At 55.4% G+C, this 19,601-nt stretch overlaps 4 protein-coding genes across 12 annotated transcripts; 2 read left to right on the top strand and 2 right to left on the bottom strand.

Moving 5' to 3' along the window:
• Nucleotides 1–380: 380 nt before the first annotated feature.
• On the top strand, nucleotides 381–9,769 carry CIAO3 (cytosolic iron-sulfur assembly component 3). Of its 2 annotated transcripts, XM_084763125.1 has the most exons (11): nucleotides 381–534; nucleotides 1,968–2,063; nucleotides 3,284–3,427; nucleotides 3,689–3,821; nucleotides 4,999–5,133; nucleotides 5,530–5,648; nucleotides 7,000–7,129; nucleotides 7,771–7,843; nucleotides 8,138–8,275; nucleotides 8,640–8,797; nucleotides 8,950–9,769. In XM_084763125.1, exons 1-11 carry the CDS (start codon nucleotides 469–471, stop codon nucleotides 9,186–9,188), a joined length of 1,431 nt encoding a protein of 476 aa, XP_084619251.1. In that variant the 5' UTR covers nucleotides 381–468; the 3' UTR covers nucleotides 9,189–9,769. The 2 variants fall into 2 exon arrangements, with proteins under 2 accessions (XP_084619251.1, XP_084619252.1); XM_084763126.1 differs by lacking the exon at nucleotides 8,138–8,275.
• A 5-nt stretch (nucleotides 9,770–9,774) lies between these two features.
• Nucleotides 9,775–12,837, bottom strand: HAGHL (hydroxyacylglutathione hydrolase like). The gene is made up of 9 exons (XM_084763131.1): nucleotides 12,730–12,837; nucleotides 12,004–12,133; nucleotides 11,657–11,721; nucleotides 11,454–11,571; nucleotides 11,256–11,364; nucleotides 11,070–11,173; nucleotides 10,757–10,858; nucleotides 10,446–10,525; nucleotides 9,775–10,146 (listed from the first exon to the last, which is right to left on the bottom strand). Exons 1-9 carry the CDS (start codon nucleotides 12,792–12,794, stop codon nucleotides 9,978–9,980), a joined length of 942 nt encoding a protein of 313 aa, XP_084619257.1. The 5' UTR covers nucleotides 12,795–12,837; the 3' UTR covers nucleotides 9,775–9,977.
• A 450-nt stretch (nucleotides 12,838–13,287) lies between these two features.
• CCDC78 (coiled-coil domain containing 78) lies at nucleotides 13,288–16,911 on the top strand. Of its 6 annotated transcripts, XM_084763128.1 has the most exons (13): nucleotides 13,288–13,417; nucleotides 13,626–13,742; nucleotides 13,836–13,922; nucleotides 14,125–14,241; nucleotides 14,489–14,577; nucleotides 14,691–14,769; nucleotides 14,857–14,982; nucleotides 15,236–15,411; nucleotides 15,539–15,620; nucleotides 15,775–15,854; nucleotides 16,328–16,394; nucleotides 16,466–16,566; nucleotides 16,657–16,911. In XM_084763128.1, exons 1-13 carry the CDS (start codon nucleotides 13,358–13,360, stop codon nucleotides 16,766–16,768), a joined length of 1,293 nt encoding a protein of 430 aa, XP_084619254.1. In that variant the 5' UTR covers nucleotides 13,288–13,357; the 3' UTR covers nucleotides 16,769–16,911. The 6 variants fall into 6 exon arrangements, 4 of the variants coding, with proteins under 4 accessions (XP_084619254.1, XP_084619253.1, XP_084619255.1 ...); XR_014775680.1 differs by having other exon boundaries at nucleotides 14,691–14,982; nucleotides 16,476–16,566; nucleotides 16,657–16,894; XM_084763127.1 differs by having other exon boundaries at nucleotides 14,691–14,982.
• Nucleotides 16,912–16,919: 8 nt separating this feature from the next.
• Nucleotides 16,920–19,584, bottom strand: ANTKMT (adenine nucleotide translocase lysine methyltransferase). Of its 3 annotated transcripts, XM_084763133.1 has the most exons (5): nucleotides 18,473–19,468; nucleotides 17,978–18,082; nucleotides 17,752–17,892; nucleotides 17,351–17,401; nucleotides 16,920–17,191 (listed from the first exon to the last, which is right to left on the bottom strand). In XM_084763133.1, the coding sequence occupies exons 1-5, from the start codon at nucleotides 18,632–18,634 to the stop codon at nucleotides 16,961–16,963; spliced, it is 690 nt and encodes a 229-aa protein (XP_084619259.1). In that variant the 5' UTR covers nucleotides 18,635–19,468; the 3' UTR covers nucleotides 16,920–16,960. The 3 variants fall into 3 exon arrangements, with proteins under 3 accessions (XP_084619259.1, XP_084619260.1, XP_084619261.1); XM_084763134.1 differs by lacking the exon at nucleotides 17,351–17,401 and having other exon boundaries at nucleotides 18,473–19,584; XM_084763135.1 differs by lacking the exon at nucleotides 17,978–18,082.
• Nucleotides 19,585–19,601: the final 17 nt, after the last annotated feature.

Here is a 19,601-nt window from a genome sequence, read left to right as displayed (position 1 = left end):
GTCTATGTCTTATTTTTGCTAAGCCCATTCCAAGGCATTCCAGTGAGTCAAAGTTGGTGTTCTGTTGCCAATAGTCAGCAGGATCTCCTGGTGCAGGCACTACATCTGGGACCTCGCTTGACTACTGCCAAGTCAAGATGATGAGTGAAACCCGGGTTCTCACCCAGACGTGAAGCAGGAGACACTCTGGAATTTCATTCTTCTTCTACACTGCCCTTGTACACCACACCCGAGGGAGGCATGGAAACCGGAAGCTGATATGGAACTTAGTCCTTTTTGAGTCCGCTGGCCTGAGCTCTCAAGGCCGCCAGCAGAGGGCGCGCACTCTCTCCAAAGCGTGCCCACGAGGAGAAATGAGCATGCGCTGTAATTTGCATCTTTTTTTTCCGGCAGAGTGGCGGAACAGCTTTAGCATTTGATGTCATTTTGCGACACCCCCGTGCGACGCTCAGCGGCAGTGAGGCTGTCATGGCGTCGCCCTTCAGTGGGGTACTACAGCTGACCGACCTGGATGACTTCATCGGGCCGTCTCAGGTGGGCCGGCCAAGGGCAAGTCTTGCAGGAGGCGGATCCGTGCCTGGCCGTACGCCGCGGGGAACCTCACCCACCAGTGTCTTTTCCTGAGAAAGAGACCCAATCAAGGGCCCAGGGCCTCAGTCTGGTTCCCTACTTGCTAACACAGACAACTGAGGCCAGGGAGGGCTGGGCAACCCGGATACTCGGTCCCAGGATGTCCAGAAGCGATTTCTAGGAGCCATGGGAATGTTTAGGGGTGACATGCAGTCGTAGTGTTAAGTGGGGACCTGTTGTTATCTGTTTTATGAACAGCTACTGTTCCTAATAGAGTCACCCAGCCGGTGATGCTGAGACAGAGTTGGGGCAGGGCAGCCTCCACACGCCTGTGGGACATCCCTTCCACTCCTCTCTCAGAGCCAGTTTGTTCGTCTCTAATAAACAGGGACCGTGTCGAAAGGACAGGGGAGAAGTCCACTTGGGCCACAAACATAGCTAATGTGCTTGACCTTGCTTTTGAGGAAGATAGAAGGGACCACAGACAGCCACACTTACAAACAGGAACTGGTGTCTTGTCAGGGTATTCCTCTGCCCCCAGAGCTAGTAGTCCTGTAGCCAGGCCCCATGACCCGTAGAAGAGGAACTGAGCTGCCACACAGGCAGGATGAACTGGGGTATCTTGCCTGGGACTGGCCATTTTCTGGAAGGCCATCTCCTAAAAGGCCACCAAGGTTCTGGAAGCAATAACAGGAGATGTCAAGAAGGGGGGGGGGGGCACAGGAAGTTTCATCTGTGTAGACGGGTTGGAGATGACTGCCAGATGTTTCCAAAGAGAGCATTCCTGTCTGGCCTGGGCTCTTGACACACTACCCTCTGGTGGTTGTTTTTGTTTTTGTTTTTTGCTTGTTTGTTTTTTGTTTTTTCAAGACAGAGTTTCTCTGTGTAGCCTTGGCTGCCCTGGACTCTTTCTAGGCCAGGGTGGCCTCGAACTCACAGCGATCTGCCTGCCTCTGTCTCCCGAGTGCTGGGATTAGAGGCGTGCGCCACCACGCCCAGCTATCCTCTGGTGGAGTGCTGCTGTCTGCACTTAGGAAGGACAGGGTGGTCAGGCTTTCTGCAGACATTACGGTGCATATAGAGTTAGCACTGGTCTTCCTGGTCATCTGGACCTAGAGAGTGAGTGACTTTGATGATATCCTCACCTTGTACAGAAAAGGGTGGGCTGCTGGGCGTGGTGGGGCACGCCTTTAGCCCCAGTACTCGGGAGGCAGGAGGGTCAGTGTGAGTTCGAGGCCAGCCTGGTCTACAAAGTGAGTCCAGGACAGCAGAGGCCACACAGAGAAACCCTGTCTCTTCTGTGGGCAGTAGCCAGCCATCCCTGGGCCCAGCATACTCCACAGATGCCTTCTCCTAATAGAGCCTGGTTTGGGGTGGGGGGTCTCTTCCTGGTGTAGAATTGCATCAAGCCTGTGAAGGTGGATAAGAAGTCCGGAAGTGGCATAGCCAAGATCCACATTGAAGATGATGGGAGTTACTTCCAAGTGAACCCAGTAAGGACCCAGGGGCTTCACCACATTCCTGATGGGGGCCGGCGGTGGCCGGAGGAGGGGGTCCTGGGGTGCAGATCTGAAACACACCTCTTCTGCTACATCCGGTCACAGATGTGGCCACGCTGGAACTCCCTACATCTCACTAGTTCTCTCTCAATGGTCACATCCACTGGCCACGGGCAGCTGGGAGGGTGCATAAGGCTGCTCCTGCTGAGCAGCCAGTCGGTCCTGCTATGCGTGGGGGAAATGGTGGGCCCTTCTCACCTCCCCTTATCCCCTACTTGTAGGAGCCTAAGGTTTCCTGGGTTTGGCCCCTCAGGTTTCTCCTTTTTTCTAAACCTGAAGATGAGATCCTGGTGCCTGTTAAAATTAACCCTGACTGCTGCCCTCTGCACTCATAAGGAATCCCTTCAAAACCCCACGCACCACTGCCCTGAGAAGTGATGCGCAGCCACGGAACACTGAGTAGGGGAGGAACCTTGGGTAGGTTCAGGGAATGACTGTGCAGATCCCTCCCTGTGAAGAACAGCATCAAGCCGTGACAGGAAAGGCCAGCTGTTTGTCCACCACAGTGACCTCGTGACACTCCATGGCACCGGCTATACCCCACTATACCTGGAGGCCCATGATTCTCAACAAGGAGTCCTCAACAAGGGAGGTGCCCATCACCATGGATGGGGCTGTGCTTTAAGGACAGTGGCCTTGTCTGTGTGGTGGTGCTCCTGCAGCCTGGGCCTGTGGCCTTTGGTCTCTCGGTGTAGATTAAATTCAGGTGGGGCATTGGTGCAAAGAACAGGCTGAGAGAGCAGCTGAAAGAACTTCAAACCCTCTAGCCTTACTCCCCTGGTCAGCATGGACGCCTGTAACTCACTTGACCCTGGGTCAGACCATTCCTGCATCTGTAGCAAGGTTGAGGGGCTCAAGCTGATGTCATGTTTGCATGCCATGGGGGTGTCCTGGAGGCCCTGATTTGAACACAGACTTAATTTCTAAAAACTGGGTGTCAGGGCTAAAGGTACTGCTCAGCCCCAGAGTGTTTGCTTGGCATTTGCAAGGCCCTGAATTCAATATCTACTATCATGAAAAAAAGAAAAGTAAACAAGTAAAAGGAACATGGCATATAACCCTCCATCGGCTCTCATGCTGGTTTGTGATGGTGTGAGTGGAAGTCAAAAGTCTACCTGGAGTGAATGCCCTGCCCGGATTTTTCTCACTTACAGGATGGAAGAACCCAGAAGCTGGAGAAAGCCAAAGTCTCCCTGAATGACTGCCTGGCGTGCAGTGGCTGTGTCACTTCAGCAGAGACGGTACTCATCACGCAGCAGAGTCACGAGGAGCTTCAGAAGGTTCTAGATGCTAATAAAGTAAGCAGAGGGGATCAGCCTTGGCAGCTTATAGCATATTTCATCAGGGGAAACTCAGCTGGTCCATCACTCAGTGACTTCCAGCCACTCCTGCAGCTTTAGGTTTTGTGGCTGTCCTGTCAGTGTTCTCCAACACTAAGTGTCACACCTAGAGCTTGGGGTTGGCCTCTGAATATCATGTAGCAGACTGTGGTGGAGCTAATGACCTCTGAGAATCCGTACAAAGCCTGCAGAGCCAGACTTTTCTCCCTCGCTTTACAGGTGGCAGCGCCCGGTCAGCAGCGGCTGGTGGTTGTTTCCATCTCACCGCAGTCCAGAGCATCCCTGGCTGCCAGGTTTCAGCTGGATTCCTCAGCCACTGCCAGGAAATTAACTTCATTCTTCAAAAAAATAGGTAGGCGCAGAACCTTGGGTGAACTTGGGCGGGGACTCCTCCCGCCCCCAAGGCACATGTCACTCACCCTGAGCTGAGCAGTAGCGACACTCTCCCTGGCGTGACTTCAGCTTGCAGTTTGACAGTGATGGCTGAGCTCAGGACCTGAGGAGAGAAGCCACCTGAACTCTTTGTACTGTAGTTGACTGGTCACCTGTCCCCTGGTGTGTTACTGTTACTAGATTCTTTGTTTTTGGTTGTTGTTGTCTTTCGTTTTTTGGGACAGGGATTCTCTGTGTAGCCTTGGCTGTCCTGGACTCTCTTTGTAGACCTGGACTCACAGTGATCTGCCTGCCTCTGCCTCCTGAGTGGATTAAAGGCGTGGGCCACCACGCCTGGCTAGTTACTAGGTTCTTTTGGGCATTCTTTCTTTCTTTCTTTCTTTTAGATTTATTTATTTATTTTATGTATATGAGTGCTCTGTTTTTATGCACACCACAAGAAGTAATCAGATCTCATTATAGATGGTTATGGACCACCATGTGGTTTCTGGGAATTGAACTCATGACTTCTGGAAGAACAGAGAGTCCTCTTAACCGCCGAGCCATCTCTCCAGCCCTCTTTTGGGGTTTCTTATTAGTGTTTTGGGTTTTTTGAAAGTAGGTCTTAGCTCAGATTGGCTTTGAACTGATCCTCCTGCCTTCACCTAGCAAGTGCTGGAATTGCATGCACACACCACCTTTGGGCTTTTGTTTGTTTTGTTTTTCTGAGACAGGGTCTCACTTTGTCACCCTGGCTTTCCTTGTCACCCTGGCCTCAAACATGTGATCCTCCTGCTCTAGCCTCCCTAGTTATTGGATTACAGATATGTGCAGCTGCCCCCAACATAGGTTACTATTTGCTTTTCACATGAATTTATTTTGGGCTTGTGCGGGCGCGTAGGTCACAGGACCATTTTCAGGACTTAGTTCTCTCCTTCAGGCAGCAAACTCAGGTCATCAGGATTGACAGCAAGGACCATCTTACTGGATCCAGCTAGTGTTTCAGACTCCATGGAGATGACATGCTAAGGTCCCATTGGGGTGGAGCCCAGCTCGTGGCCTGAGGCCCACAGTGCTGCCCCACTCAGAGGTGTTCAGATGCCAGCTTCTGCTGTGGTTATGGCTAAGGCACACGCTCCCCTTCCGTTGCCTTCCAGGGGTGCACTTTGTCTTCGATACTGCCTTCGCGAGGAACTTCAGCCTTTTGGAGAGCCAGAAAGAGTTTGTGCAGCGATTCCGAGGGCAAGCCAACTCCAAAGAGGCCTTGCCCATGCTAGCTTCTGCCTGCCCAGGTGTGTCCGGGGCCGCATGGCTATTTAATAGAAGTTAGGACTTCATGACACCCTGACAGCTTGACATGGAAAATGAGTGGGGGCGGGGAGATGACAGGTAGGGGGTGCCCTTCAGAGAAGGGTAGAAGTGTCAGTACCTAGGAGGTGCGTAGGGCCCAAGCCATCACCTGTCGTCACCAGTTGCCATTGGTGATCACCTAGGTACCAACCAGCCTTCCTGTGACAGTCAGCGATGGCAGGATGAGTGTTTTAATGGCACAGTAATTTTTTTGTATGAATCAGTCCACCCCCAGAATGTCATGTCCCTGCCAAGAGGAGAACAGCTGTTGGTGAGCCACCCCCAGGCCTGCCCTAGGCACACCCCAAACCTATGTGTTCCCTTTGGCTTTGGTTCAGGCTGGATCTGCTATGCTGAGAAGACACATGGCAACTTCATCCTCCCCTACATCAGCACAGCCCGGTCCCCACAGCAGGTTATGGGCTCCCTGGTCAAGGACTTCTTTGCACAGCAGCAGGTAATGGGACTGGGCATCCCCAGGCAACATAGTGAGGAGTGGTCAGCTGTGACACAGGAGTGAGAGATGGGTGGCCACTGATCCCTTGCCTGTGATCGTGGTACCCTCAGGGGGCATTGGGGTGCTGAAACTTAGTGGTAGCTGCCGGCGTAATAAACCTGGCCTCAGTATCAGTCTTGCCCAGCTAGCCTGCTACTACCTGGGCTGTCTTTTATTGTTTTTAAAATTTATCTGTATTATCTGTAGGCCCTGCTAGCAATCAATTAAGACACAGACATTTGTTATATTTTAAAATAGCCTTAGTTAACCTGGGGCAGGGCAGATATCAATCCTCTAAACTACCCCCCATAGTGGGGCAGGCATGGGATCCCTGCCTCAATCCCATGCCATCTGCTTCCAATCGCTTCTATCAAGCTACCTTCCATCCATAATCCCAAATACTTGCTGGTGTTCTTCATCTGGGTTCTCTATCCACGCCGCCGGCTTCTCCAGCTAACCCATGGCAGCCTTCCTTTCTTCACTTTAGGTCTCTCCTTTCTCCTGGTAGCGATCTTTCTTCTTCCCAAAATTCCTCTCTCTCTTAGTCCCATCTGTCTCCTTTGCCCTGCCCAGGTGAGATGGTTTTTTATTAAGCAAAAGGTCAGTCACACACAACAAACAGTAATTAGCATCAAAATACATCAGACCAGCCCCAACAGTCTTCCCCCCCCCCCCACCCAAGACAGGGTTTCTCTGTGTACCCTTGGCTGTCCTGGACTCGCTTTGTAGACCAGGCTAGCCTCAAACTCACAGAGATCCACCTGCCTCTGCCTCCTGAGTGCTGAGATTAACAGCGTGCGCCACCACCGCCCAGCCTGGGCTGTCTTTTGTCAACACAAAGGGCCATGTCTGAAAGAAAGGCATTTCTCACACCTAGAGGTTTAAGGAGCAGGAGACCAAGGGCTAGAAGCACACCCCACAGGCTGCTGGGTAAACAAATCAGATCTCACTTGAGGTCATTTCCAGTAATCTACTGGTCCCAGCCCGAAGTCACCCCATTATGGAGGGAGCTAGCCTCCGTAGTACTGAAACCACGGGCACTGGCATCAACCCTGTGCATTCCCTCTGCACATGCACAGCTGCACTTCTCTCAAGTCTGCATTGTCTCCATGGTGACCTGTCCTTTCTTTCCAAGGCAGTGAGAGCCTCTCTTCTCTGCTGCAGCTGGTGATATGTGGCCAGTGGACATAGCAACTGCTCAAGGCTTGCCTGCTTCCAGTCCCTCTGCTGCCTCTGCCTCACATTTCACAGTGAGGCCACTTCTGAGCTTGTCTCGGGTAGGACTGAAGCTTTCTATATACTCTCTCTGTAGCTTCTGACTCCTGACAGGATCTACCATGTGACAGTGATGCCCTGCTATGACAAAAAGCTAGAAGCGTCCAGACCCGACTTCTTCAACCAGGAGTACCAGACCCGTGACGTGGACTGTGTCCTTACAACAGGTGCAGTTACCATGCATAACTCTACCCTCTGCTATCTACAAAGCTCCCTTGAAGCCAAGCACTGCAGCCTGGGAGACAGCAGGGGCTTTTCCCTCAGTGCCTCCTAGGGTCCTGTGGCCAATGAAGCCCCAGTATTATATAAAAAATGAGTCCTTTTTCTTCTTTCCCTTTGTTTTTGTTTTTGTTTTTGTTTTTCGAGACAGGGTTTCTCTGTGTAGCCTTGGACTCACTCTGTAGAGCAGGCTGGCCTCGAACTCACAGTGATCTGCCTCCTTCTGCCTCCCTAGTGCTGGAATTAAAGGCACATGCCACCATGCCTGGCTTTCAAAACTGAGTCTTGAGGGCAGGCAAGCTCTCAAGTCTAGTCCTTGTGGCTCATATCTTCACCCCACTTCTAAGTGGAGTAGCCTGTCTCCCACTCGAGTTAGGAAAAGAAACTGTCCGGGAGGCTGAACAGCCTGCCCCTGCACTGGCAGAGTGGCCCTGGCTCCTTTTACAATGCTCCAGGCAGGAATGCCTTCCCACGGGTCTGCAGGAGCTGGCTGGAGTCACTATCCCACCACACGCTGAAGTGTCCCTCTGGGGACACAGACAGCTCAGCACTTGAAGACCAACTAGGGCCTGCTGTGGTTCCTCCACAGGCGAAGTCTTGAGGCTGCTGGAGGAAGAAGGCGTCTCGCTCCCGGAGCTGGAGCTGGTACCCCTGGATGGCTTGTGAGTTGGTGGTGGTGGGGGCTGAGAACCTTTCTTTGGGATCAGATGCTGCCTGTGGGGTGGGGCAATGTCCTGTCCCCTCCTTTCTACCCAGGCTGCCTTCTGGCCAACTCCAGACCTCCCCACAGCCTGGCTTGGGGCCCAAGAGTGGCTGAGTTTACAGTGTCAGAGCAGAGCCTGCTCTAGAAGCCACCTGAGTTTCCCAGGGCTGCCATAAGAAAAGTCCTTAATGTCAGACTACAAGAGACCTCAGCTGTATTGTGAGCCTCCTGCACTGACCCACCCCTCTCCTAGAACCAGTAGTGTATCTGCTGAGGAGCCCACCAGCCATCGGGGTGGCGGCTCAGGAGGCTACCTGGAGCATGTGTTCCGGCATGCGGCCCGAGAGCTCTTTGGAATCCATGTGGCTGACGTCACCTACCAACCCATGAGGTGGGCAGGGCAGGCACTGCAGTGAATTTGGGGGAGGATCCCTGGCGCCCTTGGCACACATGGGTCTCCTCTTATGACCATGAAGTGTGAACCAACAGAGGCAGGGGCTGGCAGGGGCCTGCACTGCGGCTTTACACCTTGCTGGCCTTCGTTGTTACCCTTTGGGAAAACAACTAAGGAGCTCAAGGTTGGGCTGGGCCCATGGATGCAAGCTGTACCCGCTCCTCCGTCATCCCTCCCCTGCCTGCAGGCAGAAAAGGACAGAGCCAGCTGGTAGTGCACTGGACCCCAGGCTTATATATCTGGGCAGGGACAGGTTTTCGTGGCAGTGTGCATTTTCACAAGCCTGCTCCTATACCTTCAGGAACAAGGACTTCCAGGAAGTGACGCTGGAGAGGGAAGGCCAGGTGCTGTTGCGATTTGCTGTGGCCTATGGCTTCCGCAACATCCAGAACCTCGTGCAGAAGTTGAAGCGAGGCCGCTGTCCCTACCATTACGTGGAAGTCATGGCCTGCCCTTCAGGTAGTCCCTCCTAATGTAGCACGGTAGGCTCTGCTTGCTGGGACAGTCCAACAGCCTGTCACCAGTGGGTGGTGGAAGGGGTTGTGCAGGAGGGGGGCATGTCCCTCTCCAGACCCAGGGAGTCGGAGGGCTGACCCTGATTTCCCACCCAGGCTGCTTGAATGGAGGGGGCCAGCTCAAGGCTCCAGATACAGAAGGCAGGGAGCTCCTCCAGCAAGTGGAAAGACTGTACAGCACGGTGAGGAACGAGGTGCCCGAGGATGCGCCTGGGGTCCAGGAGCTGTACCAGCACTGGCTGCACGGCGAGGACTCAGAGAAGGCTAGCCGCCTGTTGCACACGCAATACCATGCCGTGGAGAAGACCAACTCAGGCCTCAGCATCAGGTGGTAAGAGGCTGGAGAGTCTGTGAGAGCCCTGGGGGCCAACACCAAGACACCCAGGAAGACCATATGGTTATCAGCAGCAAAGCCCACAGAGAGCACACCAGAGACCCTCATAATTCAAGGAGAGCTGCAAGGGTGTGTTGGATCCTGTGCTAAAGTGGAGTACTAGCTGCACACGGGGTCTTGGCAGTACATGGCCTGCGTGCCACACTGGTCAGTAATGTTGACAGCAACCTGTACACCTCCAGACTCCACACTGAGATCTGGAAGGCAAGAGTGCAGGCAGGATCAGACGTAGCCAAGGAGGATCAGTGAGGTTCCAGAATCTCTTCCACTGGCCCAGGGCCATGCGCATCCTCCCTGCCCTGGCCTCTGACTGTAGCAGCCTAAGTATGAAGAGTTTCATATCTGACTAAGCCCTCAAGCTACAATGTATAGGGCAGGTATCGAGCCTGAACCTAGTGAGGCATCTGATCCTCCCAAAACTGGCTGTTTCTTAGGGCCTGGGAGGTCAGTGCTGTGCCTCTATGGCTGTGAGAACCCCATAGCTGGGTCTCACCGCTAATAAACAGGTCTGCACCCCCAGAAGTATCTGCTGTGTGTCTGTGGTACCACACTGGGCCTTTCAAAGTTTTATTTATTCACCCTTGTATGACCCCATGAGCGTAGACAACAGGAAGGCACCACTTGCTGGTTCTTCAAAGCAGGGTGGCAGAGCCTCAGAGGAAGGTTCTGGGTTCCAGTCAGCCTGATGTCAGGAGATTGGGTGTGGGGGCAGGCGGGCTCCCCCCACGGTTCACTTTTCCTGCGGTGTACTCAGAAGGCCCCATTGCAAGGCCAGGAGTGCCCGAACCTGGGGCTGTGGGGGCTCCAGAGCAAGCTGGAAGCGTGCTCGCTCCCTGCATAGCACCTCCAGGACCTGGGCTGGGGCCACCTGGCCTGTGAACTCACGAACCGAATCCTCTCTGCAGAGAAGAGCAAGCTGGGGAATTGTGGGGCTGGCCAGCTGCCCATGGGGGTGGGGCCCAGCAGGGCAGTGTATGGAAGGAGGGCCCTTAAAGAATGCCCTTCCCTGGTGCCAGGGACATTCAGCTCAATAAACAGTCCCTAAATACCCTCCTAACTACCCAAATGACTGCCAAGGAGGCCCCAAGGATGCCAGGCTAGGCCAGAGACTGCTCCATGGGGAGGCTCCAGCTGGCAGAACACACGGCCTCTTGAGGTCGCCACACCACAGGAAGGCCCAGGACACAGCCATACTTACGTCACCCTAAGGAAAGGGTTGTACAAGAGCTCCTCGCCCAGCGTCGAAGGCACAGTAGGTACATCCTCGTCATCCCTCTTCTGCAAAGAGCGGACCCCTGATCACACCTGGACCTCTGACAGCCAACGGCCACAAGGACGTTAAGGTGGCTGACAAGATCTGCAGCGGGGCGGAAACCCAGGCCCAGCCAGCTGCAGCCAGCAGAAGCCTCATCCTGACTCCCCAGTGACTCCCTTTCTAGACCCCTCCCCCAAACTTCAGGAAGACTAATCCTGCCCCCACCCCTTTTACAGAGCCAGAAGTGGATGCACCTGGGCCCAGGACAGCTTAGCTTGCACATGGTTGTTGGAGGGCTCCACTTTCTGTGCAAACTCAAGATTGCTCAGTGTATGCTCATGGCCACAAAACACTTTCTGCAAGGAAAGGGAGCTCAGTGAACACATTGCCCCAGGCCAAAGAAGGGGCAGACACTCATCTCCTTAACCTAGCACCAACCCTCCCCCCTTCCCCCCCCCCATCCATGCCACCTTTACCTAAGCAGGACAGGTAAAAAGCATAGGTTATGCCAGGAGGAAATACAGCACCAAGCACGTGGACCCCACACTTCTGCCAAGGCTCTCTCACCGTCTGGGGTGGAAGGGTACCCAGGATCTTAGCCAAGCTCTGATACATCTGCTGGGGAGTGTCCTCCAGGTGCCAGCCACACCCTGCCACTGACAGAGCATCCCCTAGGGAGGAAAGAGGGTCAGAAAGGGGGTAGGGAGGGCACAGTGGAATTGGGTAGGTGGATAGGTCCAGGCTGCAAGGTACCAGAGAAGAGGGCTGGTGGGTCCGGGCATTCGTCCTCCCACAGGAAGTAGCTCATGTGGCCAGAGGTGTGGCCCGGCGTCAAGAGGCATCGCACGTGGATGGCCCCAAACTGCGACGGTGGTGAGGCATTGGATCTGTGAGGGCCAGTGGGCGGGCCTAGACCAGGACCCTCCCCACCCCTTCTGGGTGCATGCTCACCTGAAGCTCCTCCCCATGTTGCAGCCTGCGGGTTAGTGCACAGATGCGCTCATCTGCTCCCATGACCGCCAGTCCTGGCCGTAGGTGTGCCAGCTCCGCATTTCCACGTGTATGGTCCCTGAGGAAGTGTGGGAGCCTGGTCGAGTCGGGGTACTAGGGGAGGAGTCTGCTAGAGGCGTCAGCACACACCCTCTTTTACTTACCAGTGATGATGAGTGGTCAGTACCGTGGTCAGAGACACCTGCTCACGGCTTGCAATCTCCAGCAGCTGGAAAGGATGGAGTTAGTGCCGCAGATGCCCAGGTGCGCCACTCATCCTACACTGGGGTACTAGATTCAGGTGCTTAGTTCCACAGACAGGCCCAGGACCCAGGCAGCAAGGGTTAGGGGAGGCATCGGGCAGACAATTACAATTACTGGGGCACCAGGAACATCAAAAGTAGCCACAACTTCAGGGGAGCATAAAGATAATACAGCAAATGACTTTTTTAAATGAGGGGTTCGGGTCTGCTCCGGGAGTCCCTTGATGACATCTTTTGTCGGCCCTCACCCTCTTGGGCACGGCCACGTCCACAGCCACGGCTTCCCGCGTGTGCTCCTCGATGATCAGATACATGTAGTTGTCTTCAAGTACCGGGATGACTTTGACCTTCATGGTCGCAGACCTCTGCCAATCCTCCCTTCCTCCAAAAGAGGCATCCGAGGCTAGTGAATCTCTTCTCCTGAGCTGTGACGGTTCAGTCCCCCCTGCATCCCAGCCCCCCCCCCCCCCCACACACACACCGGGGGCGCAAAGGAAGAGGCGCACCTCCGTCCAAGAGTTTCCCTTAGGACCCTCAGACTCCGCCCCTTTCCCAACTTCACCACCCCGCCCCAAAGCTACACGGCTTTGCGGCTTCCTTCTAGCTCCGCCCCCGACCTTCGTAGGCCCCGCCTCTCTCAACTACAGTGGGACCTCAAACCTGTGTTGACCTCGTTCGCTGCTGGTCCCCTCACTCGCACATGCGCCGCCAGTTTAGCATCCGGGAAAGAGCGTGGACGCTGCCCACCGCCACCCCCCCACTCCCCTCCGTTGCGGTCCTGAGTGCTGCGGAGACCCGATGGATACTAGCAGAAATTGCGCGTGCGCGGAAGGGAACACCCGCAACCGGGTTGGACTCAGTGTGGCGCAGTGCGCATGCTCCAACTCAGCGTATGTCACGGGCACCTAAAGTTACCAGTTCTGGTGTCCAGGCTGAGGTAGCTCCCAAGGTCCACTACCTTAGATTATGCCTACCTTCTCTCAGAAGGTGGTGAGGTGTGTCCAACTTGTTCACCTGCTGGTGTGAATTCAGTTGACATACGATGATATCCAAGAGTCTAACGCAGGGGTTCTCAACCTCTGGGACCCTTCAGAAGATAGGAGGGGTTGCCTGAGACTATTGGAAAACACAGACACTTACATTACGACTCATTACAGTTGTGAAATAGCAGTGAAATAATTTTATGGTTGGGGATTACCACAACATGAAGAATTGTATTAAAGGGTCGCAGCATTAGGAAGGGTGAGAATCTCGGGAAATAGTTACAAATCCCTACAGGAGGGCAGGGCAGCCCATATAAAGACACATAGTGCCGGCACCCGCAGGTACAGGGTTGCTGTTGTCATTGCACTCCCGGATCCAGCTGGCCTACAATAAACAGAGTGCCTGCCTATCTCCCAGGTGATATGAGGCTTAGGAGGGAACAGATGCCATGGTGGATCCCTCTCTTCCTAACACACTGAACTGCCTTGCCCTTCCTGCTAAGCAAGATAGGTAGTCTCTAAGATCAACAGAGGCCTTGGCAACACTGGCAACACTCACAACAGCAGCCGGGACGCAGGCCGCCAGCAGACAGATCAGGGCCCACAATACCTCTTCTATATGGAATATGTGGCAGCCCCAGGCCCCAGGCCAGTGGCCCCACTTCGAGTTGTGGAGAACGTGAGTCCACTCTAGACCCTGATGTTGCCTTGGGGTCCTTCCTTTCCTTCCTAGACCAGAAGGGAGGAAGTCCTGGACCCTGTGTCTATCTGCTCCTGCTCAGGGAACAGCTGACCTGGTGTAGGAGGGCTCGAATGCCTCTAGGAGAGTAGGGACCCCAGCCTGGGCCTGAGACCCAACTAGGTGTGGGGTGGCGGTGCCTTCCCAGGTTGTTCCAGGAGCGGAGGACTGGCTGCCAAGAGCGTCTGGGCACCCAGCGGGAGCCACCAGCCTGGAGACAGAGCATCAGGCAGATCTGGAGCTGAGTGAGGAACAGCGGCTGCAGGTGGCTGTGGGGCTCTGGGGGGCTCTGGGGTTCTGGTAGGAGCTGAGAGCCCGTGAAGACGCTGGCAGCATCTCTCACCCTGGTTACCCACAGATTTCTAAGGAGCTAGTTGATCTTCAGCGTGCAACCCATCACCTGCGCGAACAGCATGAGGCTGAAGTCTTTGAGCTGAAGAGGGAAGTGAGTAGCCAAGCCAGCCATGTGTGCAGGCCTGAGCACATTCAGGAACAGGGTATACACCCAGGATAAGCACCTTTAAGGGGTTCAGGTGTCTGTGGGCCTCTACCTGGCCCCTGTGTAAATGCGTCTGAATGTACCAGGTGACTAGCTACGTGCTCCAGGCGGTCCAGCAGACAGCCCTGCTCACCCCTCACGTCCACAGGTTCTTCGATTGGAAAGTCGGGTGCTAGAGCTGGAGCTGCACGGAGACGGTACCTGCCAGGGACACAGGGTCCAGCCAGGGGCCAGTCCAGGGCATCACCAGGTGCCACCACAAGAGGTCAGTGGAGAAGCCCCAGCCTGACTGTCACCTACCACTGACTCCAGGTTACCGCGAGCACTTAAAGAGCTGGGCTGGGCACCCTCCCCATCCCTCTTCCCTTCTGTCTGTGAAGGTGCCGCCCAAACAAGGCAGGCTCCTTGAGCCTGGGCATCATGAGCAATGAGCGTGCACAGTCACCTACCGCAGGGATCCGCCCTCCCGGGGTGAGCATTTCAGCTCGGTGCCTGTCTTTTTCACTCTATAGCCACCAGGAGGCCAGCCGAAGCGACAGGAGGAATTGAAATGGGTACTGGAGCATCACAGAGTCAGGCAGCAGGCACTGGAGACTCAAGTGTGCGTTTTCACCTCGCCTAGAACCGGCAGCGTCCAGTGGGCAGAGAGCGCCCTCTTTAGGGGACGGGGGAGTACCTCACCCTGGCCTAGCTGAGCCTGGACTGTGTTCACAGGGCAGCCCTAGGCCGGCAGTTGCAGGGGGCCCGAGAGGAAGCCAGGGCAGCTGGTCAGCAACTGGCAGCCCAAGCCATGGTGAGGGTTTACCCACCCCGTGAGCCTCAACACCCGCCAGGTAGGAGTCCTACGAACAGAGCAAGAGCCCCTTGTGCACACTCCCAGGTGCTGTCCACCTGCCAGGGTCAGCTCCGGCAGGCCGAAGCCGAAAATGCTCAGCTGCAGCTGCAGCTCAAGAAGCTCACTGAGGAGTATGCTGTCAGGCTGCAGCGCTGTGCCAGAGAGACAGTGGTGAGCACTTAGGTTCTGGAGGGGTCGGAAGCAGCCTCTGCGACTTGAGGAGCGTAAGTCTGCCCGGGGTGTACCGGCCCAATAGTTTCGGGCAAACTTTACGCTTCCTGCACAGCCAGCTGGTATAGGAGATAAGGCTGGGCCTGACAATGTCCCACCTTGCCCAACTCAGGTACAGTTCCTCCGGCTTGGCTGCCTGACCTGGTCCAAATCCAGCCCCAACCCTAGCTCTGTCCTACCCAACCCCCTCCAGGAGACTGCCAGTAGCACCGGTCAGGAGGACCTTCGAATGTTCCTGGAGGCCACCCTGCAGGACATTCGGGCTGCACACCGAAGCCGAGAGCATCAACTGGCCCAAGCTGCCCGGGCCTACCGCAAGCGCCTGGCAGAGCTGAGCCAGAAGCAGGAGTTGCTGCTAACCACCTGCAGGTGGGCTCCACTCTTACCCAGGCACCTGGGGGTGGGATGGGCCCATGCGCCCTGCACTGTGGTTTAGTATGCTGCAGGAGCAGCACCAGGCACAAACAGACTCCAACAGGGCCCATGGTACTCCCAGGGCTACTTTTACAACAGCCATCAACCTGAAGCCATCACCCATGCCCTGGGCCACTGAACTCAGCCACCCAAGGGAAGATGAGGTAATACTAGGGCCCAGGGGCCCCCTCCCTGCTGCCCAAAACTGCCTTGAAGCCCAGAGCCCCAGGACTTACCCCTGGCCTCATCCCAAGCTCAGAACCTTTGAGCAGTTGGCTTCTTCAGTCACCCAAGGGAACCCACCTTGTCCTTTCACAGTATGGCCGACACAGGACACTATTACTGTACCCAGAGAAGGGACCAGGTGAAGCTTCCAAGGAAGGCAGGCCACAGTCACTGTGAGTGCCTTCCTGTTGGTGTAGGGGAGGGCTAGGAGTCAGGCAGAAAGAACCAGAAGCTGCACAGCCTTCATTTATCCTGACAGCCCTTGCTGCTGGGTAGGGTTCTCCCTCCCATCCCTGTCTGGGCTATCTCAGTTTGTATGAGGGACACTAGTTGTCATAGAAAAAAAAATGGACGGCTGCTTTGTTTGGCATCATCTGGTAGGTGAAACTTGGATTTGGTGGGAGCTGACAGCCCGGTGGCCTGGTCAGAGGTAGTTTGGGGCCTCTATACCTGCTGTATACCAGGCAGGCTCTTGAGGCAACACCTCCCAGAGACTGGGCATAAAGACACCTTGTAGACCAGAGGTCACTGAGCTTGTCAGAGAATTCTCCATGCACAGATGCTCCAGGGCCCCCAGGCAGTGCTATGTTGAGCAGCAGGTATTATGCCCGCCTTGGAGACTACCCGTCCCACCCGCCCCTCACAGGGTCCTGGACACTGCATCTTGGGCCCAAATCCAGAAGAAGCTACAGGACTTCTCCCAGGATACTCAGGTGAAGAGTAATGGGGACCCCCCCCCCATACCCTGCCCTGGCTCATGGCTCATGGCTCCTGCCTCCACCAGGCAGAGCTAGAACAGGAACGGGCACAGTTGATGGTCCGGGCCACCATGGCAGAGCAGCAGCTTTCTGAGCTACAGGAGTATGTGGACCAGCACTTGGGCAGGTAGGCTGGGTGTGACCCCAGGGCCGTAATCTAGGTGGAAGGAAACAAACCCATGGCCAGGCAAATGATTTGTCTAATCATCCCAATTAGGTACAAGCAGGAAATCCTGAGACTGAGAAAGTTAGTGAATCCAGGAGATCCCCGAGGAGTAGAAGGAATGCCTTCCACTAGGCCCCGGCGCCCAAGGACCCGGAGTCACTAACTAGCTAGTCTCCCAGAGGAAAGCCTTAAGTCAAATCTCTTCACAGTCAGCATGGAACCCTCTGCACACCTCACCCTACCCCTCCCTCCCCACCCCGCCCCGCCCCACCCCACCGCACGAAGTGATGCCTGGAACAAACAAGAACCGGGACTGAACCCACAGAGTCTTTATTGTACCCAGTCAGCAAGCCTGTCAAACAGAGGCCCTAGGGATGGAGGTAGAACTGGACTCTGGGATGGCTTTGATGGGTACCCCACAAGAAGACACCGCTGGTCCAGTACCATGGACATCATAGGCCCAGACTCTGTCCACGCCCTCGCCTACTACAGCTACAGGTTGCCAGGTGGGAAGGGGGAACCGGCCAGACACCACACGGGCCCCTGCAGGTAGCTCGGCTTGCAGCTTGTCTTCCAGCAGAGGGAGCTGTAGGGAAGAAGAGGAGGGGGGAAGGCACAGGGAGCAGGTGAGAAAAAGCTGGCCCATCCCAGGGAGGGGGGGGGGCACCCAGAAACCAGTCCAGGCCTGAGAGCAGCCAAGACTGTGGCCCTGACTTCCCAGCAGGACAGCAGACCCAAGACCTACCACACTAGGGGCCAAGAACACGGACACGTTGTGACAGTCCCTGAGGCTCACCTGTGGGAAACAAGGATAAAGGCTGGAGGGCATGGGGTCACTGAGTTCTAGCCTCCAGCCCACACAGGTATCAGCATGGTGGCCACTCAGAGCATGAAACTTGAGAGATAAAGGTATCAGGAGCGGTAAGTGTGACTCAGTCAGTACAGTGCTTGCCTAGCATACACAAATTCCTGGGTTTGGTCTCCAGTTCTGCATAAATTAGGTCTTACGGTGCATCCCTGTAACCCCAGGCCACATAGCAAGTTTGAAATAAACCTGGACTAGAGACCTCATGCAAAGACAGACAGACAGACAGACAGACACAGACAGACAGAAGTAAAGAAAATAAATGGGGTTTGGTAGGGTACCTTCCAGAGATCTTTTCGATGGTAGCAGACACTCCCAGAACAACCGGCCCTCCAGGCATGCAGCCGTGCGAGTCCCACAAGCCATGGGTTCAGCTCATAACCCACAGCTGGACGGAGACCACACTGGTGGGCCGCCAGCACCTATGGGAGCCAAGAGTGTGGGACCTGGATGTAGGGAAGGGGGCCACCGTGGGAGGGACAACGAATATACAGACACAGGCCTTACGATCCTGCCATCACCAGAGCCTAGATCCACCATTTTTCCAGGGCGGCCACGCAACAGCGACAGCACGTGCTCAACCTGCCGGGCACTCGCGCCAACGTAGGGCACCTGAATAAGGAATTTGGTGGGCTGAGCCTAGAGTCGCACCAGACATAAGCGCACCAGATTGGGGGCCGGTGCGCGCCTAGTTTTCCTTCCTTAAACTGACACCTGTCATACACGGTGCAGCCCCGCCAACTTTCCAGTCATACGCCCCGTATCGCCCCTCAATAATTCAATTCCAGTTTCATTCATATAGCCTTGATGATGACAACAGGCCCAAGCCCTGAAACATATTGGTCCCAACTCTGCGTACCTCGGGTCCCCAAGTTAGGTAGGTCCCGCACCATAATTGAACCCGCCCATCTTGACGTTTCCTACAGTAGCTTTGATTCCGCCCACTGATCCACGTCTCGCACCAGTTTTGGTCCCCGCTCCTTTCAAGGCCCCACGCCGCACCTGCAGCCTCAGAGGCACCCGGCGGAAGCCCGGCTGCAGAAACAGCGCCCACACAGTGTAGGCGGCCAACCCCGAACCTGCCGCCGTTTGCAGTAACTCCAGCAATCCCACCCGCTTTCCGCGCAGCTCAGTCAACGCCTCGGCTGGCTCATCGTGATCCATGGTTGAAAGACACACAGTTCAGGGTTGTACTGCCCAAGGCTCCCAGCTGCAGGCGGCTGCCCTCACCGCAGCCGCCGGCCTGAGCTCCGTCCGCCTGGAGCCTACCCTAGCCCCAGCGGCCCCGGCAGAAGCCTAGGTAGAGGCCAAGATCAAACGCCGGAAGTGAAAAAGGTCTGTGCGGCCAGTCCGTCACTCATTCGTCTCCGCCCAGCTGGGCGTGGCCCCTCCTGTGGGTTCCGGGTGATGGTTTCGGGTTGCTATGGGCTAGACTTAGATCGGCCAGCTTCGGAGTCCACTCTACAGGCAACTGTATGGCATCTCAGTTCTGGATGCCCCTCCCCTAAGGCCATACTGCTCCTGGCCCGCAGCCCCGGGTTAAAGCCAGGACTGGAAGAACAAATTCTGCTGACCAAGACTTCCTTTCCTGAAAGCCTACTAAAAACCCAGAAGCAACCGGCGGGCGGAGGACGTCCTTCCAGACACACACCCGCACACACACACACAGCGACAATAATTAGGCGGGAAATAGAGGGTGTTCTGGGGTTGAAGGAGAGGGGCGGGCAGATACAGACAGATGTTGGCTCTCTACTGAATGTGGAGGGAGGGAGAGAGGGGGCCGGATGTGAGAGGCTGGCTGCTGGCCCAGCCTGGGGTGGAAGACAGCCCAGGAGCCCGGAAGATCTCCTTCCTTCAAAAAGAAAGGATCGAGTGACTCCTAGTAAGGCTCTGCATGGGAACAGTCAAGCTGCTGGACCCCGACCACCCACATTACAGCTAAATGTCCCTGAATGTCGGAGCCTCCTTGTCTATGCTCAGTCCTGGCCCGATCCTCCTCTGCTATCCCTAGCAGAGACAGACATGACTTCCAAATTGAGCATGCCCAAGACCACCACCCTATCCCCCAGGTGCAGACTGTTTGCCTCCAAAACAATCTGAAAGACAGGTATCCCAAGAGGGCAGGAGTATG

This window comes from Acomys minous, assembly GCF_964271855.1.
Source record: "Acomys minous genome assembly, chromosome: 16".
Taxonomy (NCBI): Eukaryota; Metazoa; Chordata; class Mammalia; order Rodentia; family Muridae; genus Acomys; species Acomys minous.
This window is presented reverse-complemented; position numbering and strand designations above follow the sequence as displayed.

What these genes read in the sequence shown, in the direction of transcription:
- CIAO3 (XM_084763125.1), top strand. Translation starts at nt 469, where the DNA reads ATGGCGTCGCCCTTCAGTGGGGTACTACAGCTGACCGACCTGGATGAC. An exon ending in GGACTGTGTCCTTACAACAG is followed by an intron (nt 7,130 to 7,770) that starts GTGCAGTTACCA and finishes GTTCCTCCACAG; the next exon opens with GCGAAGTCTTGAGGCTGCTG. An exon ending in GTCACCTACCAACCCATGAG is followed by an intron (nt 8,276 to 8,639) that starts GTGGGCAGGGCA and finishes CTATACCTTCAG; the next exon opens with GAACAAGGACTTCCAGGAAG.
- HAGHL (XM_084763131.1), bottom strand. Translation starts at nt 12,794, where the DNA reads ATGTCAACTGAATTCACACCAGCAGGTGAACAAGTTGGACACACCTCA. An exon ending in CCCACCAGCCCTCTTCTCTG is followed by an intron (nt 11,174 to 11,255) that starts GTACCTTGCAGC and finishes TTTCCTCCCTAG; the next exon opens with GGGATGCTCTGTCAGTGGCA. An exon ending in CTAAGCTGTCCTGGGCCCAG is followed by an intron (nt 10,526 to 10,756) that starts GTGCATCCACTT and finishes CGCTCTTTGCAG; the next exon opens with AAGAGGGATGACGAGGATGT.
- CCDC78 (XM_084763127.1), top strand. Translation starts at nt 13,358, where the DNA reads ATGGAATATGTGGCAGCCCCAGGCCCCAGGCCAGTGGCCCCACTTCGA. An exon ending in TCTTTGAGCTGAAGAGGGAA is followed by an intron (nt 13,923 to 14,124) that starts GTGAGTAGCCAA and finishes TCACGTCCACAG; the next exon opens with GTTCTTCGATTGGAAAGTCG. An exon ending in ACTTCTCCCAGGATACTCAG is followed by an intron (nt 16,395 to 16,465) that starts GTGAAGAGTAAT and finishes TGCCTCCACCAG; the next exon opens with GCAGAGCTAGAACAGGAACG.
- ANTKMT (XM_084763133.1), bottom strand. Translation starts at nt 18,634, where the DNA reads ATGGATCACGATGAGCCAGCCGAGGCGTTGACTGAGCTGCGCGGAAAG. An exon ending in ATCGAAAAGATCTCTGGAAG is followed by an intron (nt 17,402 to 17,751) that starts GTACCCTACCAA and finishes TGTTTCCCACAG; the next exon opens with GTGAGCCTCAGGGACTGTCA. An exon ending in TGTTCTTGGCCCCTAGTGTG is followed by an intron (nt 17,192 to 17,350) that starts GTAGGTCTTGGG and finishes TCTTCCCTACAG; the next exon opens with CTCCCTCTGCTGGAAGACAA.